The sequence below is a fragment of the Phoxinus phoxinus genome (assembly GCF_949152265.1).
Source record: "Phoxinus phoxinus genome assembly, chromosome: 13".
In the NCBI taxonomy this organism is placed as follows: Eukaryota; Metazoa; Chordata; class Actinopteri; order Cypriniformes; family Leuciscidae; genus Phoxinus; species Phoxinus phoxinus.
Window position 1 is genome coordinate 29,852,080 of NC_136888.1, and position 12,529 is coordinate 29,864,608.

General features: G+C 37.0%; 1 protein-coding gene across 1 annotated transcript; it reads right to left on the reverse strand.

Moving 5' to 3' along the window:
• Positions 1–191: 191 nt before the first annotated feature.
• On the reverse strand, positions 192–12,506 carry LOC307009066 (calpain-1 catalytic subunit-like). Its single transcript, XM_079632470.1, has 13 exons — positions 12,437–12,506; positions 10,096–10,316; positions 9,571–9,815; positions 8,109–8,181; positions 7,833–7,951; positions 7,610–7,743; positions 6,676–6,850; positions 6,335–6,409; positions 3,393–3,478; positions 1,897–1,971; positions 1,657–1,817; positions 1,091–1,258; positions 192–857 (listed from the first exon to the last, which is right to left on the reverse strand). Exons 3-13 carry the CDS (start codon positions 9,805–9,807, stop codon positions 799–801), a joined length of 1,362 nt encoding a protein of 453 aa, XP_079488596.1. The 5' UTR covers positions 9,808–9,815; positions 10,096–10,316; positions 12,437–12,506; the 3' UTR covers positions 192–798.
• Between the last annotated feature and the right edge of the window lie 23 nt (positions 12,507–12,529).

Below are 12,529 nucleotides of genomic sequence, written 5' to 3' on the forward strand. Positions count from 1 at the left end.
ACTTACAGGGGCACTTCACTTATTCCTCCAGAAACTAAATGGAGCGAAACACTATCCAATAAAAAATGTATGGATTTGGAGCAGTTTAACTGGACTCAACGCAGCCGCACTAGCGTCCAATCTGTCTTATACATGGAAAAATAATTGTTTGAAAAATTATTGTATCTTTTGTCACACTTCACAAGTTAGTTAGTTAGTTAGTTAGTTAGTTAAAGTTTATTTCGGTCAACTTCAAAAGAAAAACAAAAAAAGAAAGAAAAACAATTTACAAGCAAACATAGAAACTAAATTTAAATTACAATGAAAACAATATTTGAAAAAAAAAAAATCCTAAAACAAGGTCTCATTATGACTGACCTAATCCAAACACAACATTGCAACATGACAACATCTAACAAATAAACAACAATAAATGTGACAAATAACATTTATTTTACAGCTCAAAAATTCAGGTATTAGGCCTACATTAAATATAGTTTAAGAGAAACAATAATGCTTGTAAACAACAAAAAACCCCAAGGAATATATATATATATATATATAGCATAGCATGTATGAAACTGTCATTGCTGCAGTCGTGTCTTTTCATTTATCTGGAGTCTCACTGATCGGTCATTTCATACATATGTCATCTCAGGTTAGTTATTTCTCCTATGGGATTCACTCTTTGAGAAGACGGACAATATGAATTTTGCACACTCTTTAGGGTTGAAAGTGGCCGGTACAATGAGATACTCTCCTGGTTCAAGCTTGAAGAATCTCATCACTTGTCTTGCATTGATGTAGTTCCCACTATCTTCAATGGGGCGTTTGCCGTAGAGGAACATGTTCGGAATTCGGAGCTTCGCATCTTTCATCTTAAGGAGAATGAAATATAAACTTGTATTCAAGCAACCAGTTTATTTTGTAAATATCATGTAATTTATGCATTTTAAAAGCAAAGTTTAACACTTTGGAGCTTGAATTAACTATATTTTGTACTTGCCGCTGGTGGAATCTGTTGAAGTAGAAAATAGAATAGCACACCATTAATAAGTGGAAACCAAAATAACTGTATTTCTGTGACTCCAATAGAGTTATTTGTTAATACTGACCGCAAAAACATTGAAGCCGATGGCATAGTTAGAGACTTCGCTTCTGTTTCTCTTCTCATGGTTCTGCATGAGGGACACCAGTATGTTTTCAGGGCACTGACCACTACATTCCTTATCAAGCTTCTCAATCCTCACCCGAAACTGAGGGTTCCTCCAGAAAGAGTCTACAAGACATCCATTGAATCAGATCTTTGAGGTACATGCAGCACATGCGCACACACACACACACACACACACACACACACACACACACACACACACACACACACACACACACACACACACACACACACACACACACACACACACACACACACACACACACACACACACACACACACACACACACACACACACACACACACACACACACACACACACACACACACACACACACACACACACACACACACACACACACACCATATGGCCAATACTATGCATAGACACTCAAAAAGCATATTGCATGTTGTATCTAATATTTCTATTCATGCAAGCTAGTATGTAATTGAATGAAATGCTCACATGCCACTCTCTCTCTCATTATATATTTATGAGTTACCTTTATTATTGATGCAGCCAGCAGCTGTAGTCCCAGCAACCCAGCTGTCTTTGTAACATGTGGAAGTCCAACAGCATTCAGAGGAACTGTCCAGAAAATCAGGACTGAGGCAGCAAATATCAACGTCTTCGAAGTTTTTGGTGAAGTCCTCCATTGACATCCTGCAGTAAAATATGAGTTACTGAAAACATTTGATTCATTGATCAAGAGATCATATCTGAAACTACAGTTAATGCTCACCAGAACTCTCCGTCATTGGCCAAAGAACGACAGCTGGATCGCTCCTTCTCACTCACTTTGTCCCACAACGATGACCTAAAGTTATGCAGAAGCATATATTAAAATATTACATTGGGTTATGCTAACTAAGAAACTAACAGCAGCAAATATAGAGGGAAAAAAAATAAACATATACTTTTGAACTGAATGTACAAGCTTTCTGTTGTAATTACTATTTCTCTAAAAGGGTATAGTTGAATTTTCAATGTTACGTAATTAAATAAGATTAAAAAAAGGATGCAAATAAAGTTAGCAACTGTACATCAGAGTCAATTTAAAGTCAATTTTAATATTGTTTAACCATCTTTTTATATATTATCAAACCAATTTCTCTCATTTTAACAGGCTGGAATGTTTTAAAGTGACCATAGCACAAAACATCAGAATTCATCAACTCTTTTTAAAAGTAATTGATGTTTGTGCTTTGTTCCCCACCCAAATTATGTCATTTCCCAGAAGATGATGTCACTAAAGAACAGGCATTTGTTTTTAAAAGTATATTATATGACAAAAGAGTGACTAAAGGCAACAAAAGCTCATTCATTCAAAATATCCTTCAGTGAATGAGAGTTATCAGTGGCCGTTGATGTAACTCATGCAAGTTAAAAATCAACAGTACGACTTGACAACCTCCAACGATTTAATTTATGTTAGTGTGAACATTCCTTAACAAGACTAGACAAGATTTTAAACTAAAAACAGAAAACGTTTTGGCGTTTTATTTACACGACAACAGGGTTTTTGGGCTCTGAGCAAGTTTTTGAGAACAATAATATTATAATTTATGTGTAAAGTACAAAAACGCAAATTTGTGAAACCGGTGACGTTATGTGCATATGTATTATGTTTAGTCTATAGGCGTGAAGTGTTTCTTTACAAAGTGACAGCGCCAACTACTGGCCTGGCATGAATAATACAGCACTATTAATAGTTTTTGCGGATCCGTGTGAATACCTTTGACAACATTGTCATCTGTACGCAAAAATATATATATAATTGATCACCAAATGCTATCATCTTGATTGAAATTGAAATAATTAATTAATTAATTAAACACCTGAATTTTGCATGGGGACTTGTCAAAAATAGCAGCTTTAAAAAATGGCAGCATCCAAGCAAACCAAAGTAGGGGTATAATTTAAAATTAATTATTAAAATGTTGATGTTTTGATCAAAGAAACCTAGAAAAAATAATATGGAATTCAGCTTGGTGAGCTTAATATTTTATCTAATACACTACATATATGATGGGGACAAAATTACTTTTAAAGATTTACTGTTTAAAAAGCTAATAAGCAAAGTGAAAAAAGTTATTTAGCATACTAATAACTTAATACAACTGTCAAACCTCATTAAGATTTTTTTTAATATAATAGTCATGAATCATAGTGGTACGAACAAAGAATGACGCTTGATCAGTGTTGTGATTAGTGAACCTAATTTCATATGACTCTTACTTGTCACTCCAGTCACCGGTCCACTCGCCTTTTCCCCAAGGGTTCAACACTCTCACCAGCTGAACTGGTTTTTCTTGGCATGTTACCTGTAGAATACAACATGACATGGCACTTTTAATGCAAAATTCTTGTAATAAAAGTCTTTAAAACCTTAGTGTGGGCTGCTTACTTCTTCTGTGGGATTTCACAACCACAGTGTAAATCAAAATACAGAATATGCCATTTCACCAGGGATTTCACGAGTTCACACATACATTAAATCAGATGTAGTAATTTATGCGTATTTGGCGTGCTGTCCGGGAGAGGACTGCGAGCACGGAATTTGGGCCGAACCCAGAGTACTCCCCCCTTTTGACTGGGATAGAAAACCAGCCAAGAGTAAGGTGATGGGGTGGTGGAGGGATGCTGTGAAACTGTTATGGGACAGAGGTGAGGGAAGGCTATATTTATACCGGCTTCCTCTTGTGCTGATTGGTTGATTAACTGAATGTGTTCCTCCCGAACTTTGTTACATAAAACTTCATATTGTGAAATAACCAATCAGGACTGAAGTGACTAAACACCATCGACCACAACATTATTTTGAATAGACTAGAAAATTATGTTGGCATTAGTGGAATTGCACTAGCATGGTCAAATCATACTTATCTGACCGTTATCAGTTTGTAGCAGTAAATTAAGAGATGTCATATCGATCACAAGTTCAGTGTGGCGTACCACAAGGCTCAGTACTAGGACCGTTGCTATTAACTCTGTACATGCTTCCCTTGGGAGATATCATTAGGAAGCATGGAATTAGTTATCACTGTTATGCTGATGATACTCAGCTGTATATTTCTTCGCACCCTGAGGAAACCTACCAATTCACGAAATTAACGATATGCATAGCTGATATTAAAAAAATTTGGATGACTAGTAATTTCCTACTACTTAACCAAACAGAGATTTTAATTATTGGACAAAAAACTTCCTCACTTAATAACCTAGAATACTGTCTAACAATTGATGGCTGCTCTGTTATGTCCTCGTTCTCGGTTAGGAACCTGGGTGTGCTCTTTGATACCAATCTTTCATTTGAAAGCCACGTTTCTAGCATCTGTAAAACCGCATTCTTCCATCTTAAAAATATATCTAAACTACGACATATGCTTTCAATGAAAAAATGCGAAACAGTTCATGCGTTCATGACATCAAGGCTAGATTATTGTAATGCTCTTATGGGTGGTTGCCCTGCACGCTTAATAAACAAACTACAGCTAGTTCAAAACGCAGCAGCTCGAGTTCTTACCAGAACCAGGAAGTGACCATATTAGCCCCGTTCTGTCAACACTGCATTGGCTCCCTATTAAACATTGTATAAAAACATTGTATAACACCTGATGTACTCGTTACACCATAAGACGAATGGCATCTACGCTAATGTTAGTCTTTCTGTTTATTCCGAGGTTTACTGAAGTCAGGCGATCCGGGCCATATCCAGATCAGATGATGGACCTGCGCACGGACCCATCCACAACGCTCCCCTGAAGTGCCAGCCTCATCAGCCCTGTGAAGGCATCATGGACACGACAGCCATCGGCACTGATCCTCAAACAACTCGTCTCCATACCGGCGTGATGACTCTAACCTCCAACCAGATGGAACTGGATAAATATTGTGAATGTTATGATCCAATCTGACTTCTGACCTGTAATGCTGCCTGAATTATAATCAAACACTGTTCATTGGGCAGAGGAGAACTAGCCCTCGACTGAGCCATCGTTTCTCCCAAGGTTATTTTTCTCCATTCTGTCACCTGATGGAGTTTGGGTTCCTTGCCACTGGTGCCTTGTCTTTTGGCTTGCTTAGTTGGGGACATTTAATATTCAACTATATTATTGATCTGCCTTAACCCTGGTGGACGATGACGCAATTTTCTTCTAGAAACAAACTTTGTTGTATTATTTTCATGTTATCACTGTGAAGCTGCTTTGATACAATCTGTATTGTAAAATAAGCTATATAAATAATAGTGACTTGTCTTGACAATGCTTTGAGTTACATAAAGTACAAAACATTATTTCAAGAAACTTCTCTTGCAAAATCACAGGCCTGACGTAAGAGATACACAGGAATGAATGCAAACTGTACAAAGGACATACCAAAGTGTGGAGCTCATATGCTTAATACATCTGAATGCAATTAGTAAATAAATACTGGTGTACACAGCAACAAAAACAGTTAATATGAGAACAAAGCAAGTATCGTTGTAGTTCAGGGCAATCCTGTTCCTATAGTACAGATCAAACCTGCAGAGTTCAGATCTAACCCTGATCCAACACACCCGTCTGTAATTATCAAGCGCTCCTGAAGATCTAAAATAGCTGGTTCTGTTGTGTTTGATCAGGATTGGAACTTTACAGAAAGGTAGATCTCCAGGAACAGGATTTGGCACCCCTTTAAACACCTGTCTTTCTATAAAAATCAACCTCAGGCTAATTTAAAAATTTTCCAGGTGGTTACATGTGAACACAGGTCCCAGAACAGAGCATTGAGGGCACTGCTTAGGAAATCAACACAAAGTTAAAGTGTAGGAGGTTTTAAAACTAAATGGACTGGAAATCATGTAACGGAAAAAGTGATGGTCCTATGGTGAACAAATTAAGAAAGCTAGATTTTTACATGTTTTGATCATTTCTTAGAGGATTGGTATTGGAAGGAACCCTGGTGAGTTTACTTGCAGTTACATCTTGGAACAGAACGCACTATTCTTGTTTTCCAATAAGAAATAAGACTGTCTGTCTGTCTGTCTGTCTGTCTGTCTGTCTGTCTGTCTGTCTGTCTATCTGTTCTATCTATCTATCTATCTATCTATCTATCTATCTATCTATCTATCTATCTATCTATCTATCTCCCTAATCTGATGGCACTGTGATTTGACATTTGATTCTGTGCAGACTTACCTTGTAAACCCCCGTCACTGAATATGCATGGCCTTGAACAATGCCATTGGGTAATTCTGTGTTTGCAGATGTTTTCTGATATGGTATGAAAAACAGACATATTTAATCAATAATGCTGCCCGGTGAAATACTGTGTGTATCAGGAAATGTTGTTTTATGTACAGCTAATGCTCTACATTGTTTCCTACATCTTACATTGTAGAAATGTTCACTACAGTAATTTGTATTTAATTGAACATTGAAATCAAATCTTTAATGCAAAATACTTCAGTGACGCTTTAGCTGGACATGGTGATAATATGCCACGGTAATGAAAGGACAAGCCTGAGGTCACTGCTTACCCCCAGAAAGGTGCTACAGGCCATCAGAGCTTTTGCTTTTTCTGCACGGTTCATCAAGCTCCACAAATCAATAGAAGTTTTTGCTGTTTCAAAGTGCACGTGGACGCCACCAGTGAAGTCCAACAGAGCCTCAGATACAAGACCAGCGTGCATGTCAGCATAGGACCCGCACACCCTGTAAAAGTCATTCTACATTTCAATACTGTATATACAGTGGACCAACAAGCCTTTAATGATTGATTCTGTGGGATTACTCAAATTGTTGATTATTAAAATAGACCAGTGGTGTCCAGTCCTGCTCCTGGAGGGCCACTGTCCTGCAGAGTTGGAGCTAAACTCTGCAGGACAGTGGCCCTCCAGGACCGGGTTTGGACTGTAATCATTGTGACAATGTCCAAAACTTCCACCTGAACCAGAGTACATACAAAACATATAAAGGGCCAAAATCTCTTGTAATTATGGTTAAATAATATTTGGTAGCACTTTATTGGTAACACTTTATTTTACAGTGTCCTTGTTAATAACAGTAAATTATGCATAATTACATGCAACTAACCCTCAACCAAATCCTAGTCCTACCCTAACCCAAACCTATTATAAGTACATGTAGTTGCTTAATATTACTCAGTATTTAAATGTATAATTACACTGTAACAATGACACCTTCAAATAAAGTGTAACCCTTCAGTCATGTCCCCCATGTACATATATTATGGAAATTACAATAACTGGGTAATAACTAGGTACTAACCCTGAACCTACCCCTAAACTTAACCTTTACCCATGTAGTTATATTATATTACCAGTGCTGTCTTGGGTAAGTACACTTTAAGTACACATACTGTAAAATCAAGTGTAACCTAATATTTTTATGTTCAATAAACAAACGTGCTTTTATACTAAGAAAGAATAATCATTTTAAGAATAAACCTACTTGGCATAAGCTTTCTCCAGCAAGGCAGGCCAAAACTCATTAGATGTGTTTGAATGAACAAAAATGAGCTCGCCATTGATTGTTGGCAGTTTGTCATCAATGACAACGTCAATCCATTTCCCAAACCTCCAGAACTATATGAATAAAGCAGAAGGTTTAAGGACTGATCATTTGATTTCATAAAATGTATTTAAGTTATTTTGAAAAAGACCAAAGAACTCACTCTAAAGCGAAATATCCCTGCATAATCTTCACCAAATGACTGGCCAACTGGCATGACCTGGTCCATGACATCCTTCTGAAAGGTTAAAGCTCCAACTGAAGCAAGAAACCAGCAGTCTCCTAAGATAAAAGCACAAACATTAGCAAAAACTGATTTGATTGAGTTAACAAAAGGCATTCTGGTCTATATGGAGTGATGCTATTTACTGAATAGATACAGTATCATTCAAAACCAACACCTACTGGAGTATGTAAATAAACACAGATATAAACATACCTAAATAAGATCCTTGGGAATAGTCAAACCTGGAAACCCCCTTTACAATGAGTTGAGGGTCTGCCACTATTTTCTAAAGAGAGAAATTAATTAAATTAATACATTATACAATGACATTGCAATTAGTTACCTAAGGATTTGGGAACAACAGAAGACATTTAGACTCATATAGTGTAGTTTGATACACTTTGCTTTCAAGGCACTTAAAGGCACAGTACGCCTCTAGAGGTTCCTTTTTCAAATCAATAACAAAGGCGTAGCTTGATGATGCCGTGACTGAACGTGGAATCATGGGAGTTGTCCTCTTCACCTCCACAGCCGATGGAAAGCAATCCGACGGGATTAATGATTGATTCATTTTATTAACGTTACTGTGGTATGAAGCAGGGCGTGGCCGAGAGCCGTGGGACATTTCACCTTGCTGTTTTTATTTCAGTTACATTTAAAGTTCACCTCCTTTCCTGAACTTAAACTTTATTACAGTTACAGTATGTTTGATCACTTAAATTCCCCTCATTTTATTTAATTCTAATAAAACAGCCGCAAGTGCTGAATTACTTCTCATACAGGTATCTGATACAGGATCTCATACTTCTCTCAACTTCTTATACTTTATCTGATTTAAAAAAATTGTGGGGTAACAGTGCTGTTTTACAATCTTACTAAAATGCATTTGAGTGTGTTGAAAGTTATGTTGACGTTACTCTGTGCGTTTGCTCGGTGGCTGGTATGAGACACTTGTTTTGCACATTGTAGTAACTTAGATCGATATTAGAATATCATATTATTAAAAGCTGGGTGACTTGTGTTGCTAAATGGCAAGCACTTAATTTAAAAATATATTGTATAGTTGAGTACGCTGTACTGTTACTACAAGATCTGTCTGATTATGTAAATTACAATGTCTCTGAGGCCACTAACCGTGTTAAACTATATGATTAGTTTTCTGTTGATAAAAGTATCCAAAAAGTTGTTCACCTTTCTAATAAAACACATAATATATTAAAGCATAATAATTATTAAACACATAACATAGTATACATAATAACAATATATTGAAGCGTCTTCTGCCGGTAACATGGATATGTCATTGACAGACGACATAATGACACGGGCCGTTACACTAGTTAAAACACTGTACCTGATTTTCTTGATTTTAACATTGTTGGAAACATTTGGGATCATGCAATTATATACAATATGCAAATATATAACATTGTATTGGTGTTTGTTGGACATTTTAATCCAAACATCTTACATATTGTGCCTTTAAGATGTCTTGCCACAATTGTAAATAAAAATATGTTGGGAAATGCTACAGATAAACCTGTTCTTACAAGCCCTAAGAGACATTTTGCAACATCTGATGGTGACAGGTAATATTCAAATTATTTTAGATTCATTCAAACAATAATGTCTACTCTTCTTTAGAGTTTTTGAAGGTCTGAAGATGGAAACTTACTGATGGCCTCAACCATTGGATTTGTTCCATATCCAATCCAAGTTTCTTCTTTGGGTCAATGGAGCTGCTGTTTGAAGGGAACTTCTCATCAACATATGTAATGTTTTTGGTGAAGCAGCTCTTCTTCAACTCCTGGTAGTCCTGATCCAAGAATTTCAAAGGGACGTCAAGAGTGCCAGTTTTGTCTATCGTGGGCTGTTCATTCCTGGGTATTCTGGTCACAGGAGGTGGTGGCATTTTTACAGCTGTAAAAGTCAGATTTTTAGGAATAAATATAAAGAAAAACAGATAAAACGGTCACATCTGGCATCAGTTACTGGTGAGATGACACAACACTATGCTATAATATGTTTTGTTTCCAAAGACCTATAAGAGATAAGAGACATAGGCTTGTTTGGGAGGGAAATATTTTCATTTTGGAAGACACATCTTGATAGCTTTTAAGAGACTTACAATATAATTAGTGATTAAACTCAGTTTTTAAGATATAAATGATATACTTCACCTCCAAGGATAACAACTCACCTAATTGAGCAGTTTTCTCTTACAAGGTTTGACTGGTTCTCTGTGTTCTGCCCTGGGCTCTGGAATTCTGTGCTCAGAACCAATGATGTTTTCAAGAAGGGTGTAGAGCAGTGTGTAGGTTTGGTTTTGCTCATGGACACTATTGCGTGAACTTAAAAAGACTTCCCAATTCCTCCCACCTGTGCAGTTGTGTAACAGTTCCACCATATATAGCCTTAACTCTAAAAAAAAGTAATATGCAAATGAGCACAGAGAGCTTTCAAGAACTTCAAATGTCTTTTTAAGATTGTTGCTAAGATTGTGGCTAATTGTAACAGAAAAATAATTCTACAAGCAATACAATAGCACATTTAAACTTTTAGAGGAACCACTTTAACAGTTTTATTCAATTAGAGCCACAAGTCCAGGAAAACACACAAACCTTTACTAGTTTTTGATAAGTCAAATTCTGATCCATTGGGTATTATCCTCAATATAGGCTATGTTGCGCATTAAAGGGATAGTTCGTCAACAGGCTAGTTGTCACGAGTGAGAAATGTTGACATGGAGCAGCTAAATCTCCAGTCTCCGGGAAAATTCTGATGGCAAAAAGATAACGCGACAGAGTTTGTAATAAAACAAGAATCCACTTTCATTTTTTATTTCTCAACAGGTGAGTAAGGTATTTTATTGAACAGAAAGATTGCCATATGTAGCTCTCTAATAGAGTTGATTGTAAAGCATTATCTATTGTGAAGGGTCATCTCATTATGGATGTTGTTGTGCTGTGATGGAATTTATATTCAAGGAAATATTGTGTCTAATAATGGATAGGTAATATATTTAGCTATTCAGCTTGAGATCCTCTCCATAAGTAAGGGATAATACACACCCAGCCGGTTGTTCACTGAGAATAACCACCGACAGGGTGATGAGGACCCCGATGCGAAGCAGAGGTTAGGCTATGACACCTTAATCAGACTGAAGGGGGTTATATTCTGAGAACAATTTAACTAACTGATGGAGAGGATTTCAGTCTGAATAGCTACTGGATGGCATAATTAAATAACTGTACACAAAATATTGATTCGACTGAGTTTTAATACTTTATTAGCTCACTCTAACGAGGTTCAGATCTTATGGGAAGAAGGAGGTGGGAAATGGCAAACATTCAACAATTGTAATAAACAAATAAGTTACAAAAATGAAAATATAAAACAGCTGCCCCCCGCGGACGAGTCCTGGTCACACAAAACAGAAGAAGAAGAAAAACATTTTTTTTTTTTAAACAGGCCTGGCCTCTCTCGATCTACACAAGGTGCGCCTCACAGGTGTCGTTCATCATTAATCATGCCACCGGTCTCGTGCCGGTGATTGATTATAGCATCAAATAAACATTAATGAACAGAAGAAGGAATGTTGTTTTAACCGCGGAAAGGCGTCAGCACACTCCGTTTTTCAAGTTCAAATCCTCCCATGTTAATCCACAAAAGGCTGCGTTTACACTTGGCATTAACACGCGACCTGTATCTGGATGTTGTCCACACACACATTGAAAAGACAAGTGTAAACGCGCTTCTGATCGGAATGTTATCCGATCAGCATGTCCAGTTTCGGAGGTAGGCTAGTCGAGGTCGCATTGTGATCGGATCTCAGTGTAAACGTTAATGTAAACACAATCCAGCCATCGTGTCTGCATTCACAGGTGGACGTCATATAAATCCCCACCCTGTCTCCCCACGTGGCTGTCAGAAAATAATGTCCAGACGCAGTTTAGACAATAAATTAAATTTATTCGAACCTTACAATAAACGTCAATAGGCCTATTTAAAACAGACAAAATGGCGGAAAGCAAAGTATGATTGGTCAGATCACCTTCAAGCCAATCAAGCTCCCTGCGAAGGGTCAATTTTGTTTTAAACTGCTAGAGGGACAATGGTGTAATAGCCTATTAATCATTAATTCTAATATTTTACTAATAATTAATTTTTATAAATAAAGTTTCTTCCAATTCTCTCTAAGATCTCAGTTACACTGGTAGGCCTATTAAGATCCATGAGGTGATCAAAAATGGAGATCTAAGCCTACAATAATAATAAAAACCAAGACGTTTTGTGATCGTATATGTCAAGTTCATACTCTCCACACATAACCTAGTGTTCACATATCTAATGAAATACTTGAAGTGAACATATGGCGTGATTCGTGAAAACAAATTTGAAATAGAGGGCTACTTTTGAATGATCTTAAATTGAAAGACAAGCGTTTTGCCATTATAACGTTAATTATGTCATTAGATGGCATCAACAGGGGCAACACTTTAATTTAGCGATGATTTAGTTACAAAACCAGAGACGCTCACCCGAATCCGACTCATACCAGGTCAACCGTCAAAGGAGACGCATTTGAGACTCATGTTACTACAGCGATACTTCTTGACTGGCCGAGGCTCATA

Bases quoted from the DNA above. Each gene is read 5' to 3' on its own strand.
- LOC307009066 (XM_079632470.1), bottom strand. From the start codon at position 9,807: ATGCCACCACCTCCTGTGACCAGAATACCCAGGAATGAACAGCCCACG. The intron at 7,952-8,108 runs GTATGTTTATAT...CTTTTATCTTAG, and splicing joins TTCCCAAGGATCTTATTTAG to GAGACTGCTGGTTTCTTGCT. The intron at 6,410-6,675 runs GTAAGCAGTGAC...ATACCATATCAG, and splicing joins CCTGTAGCACCTTTCTGGGG to AAAACATCTGCAAACACAGA.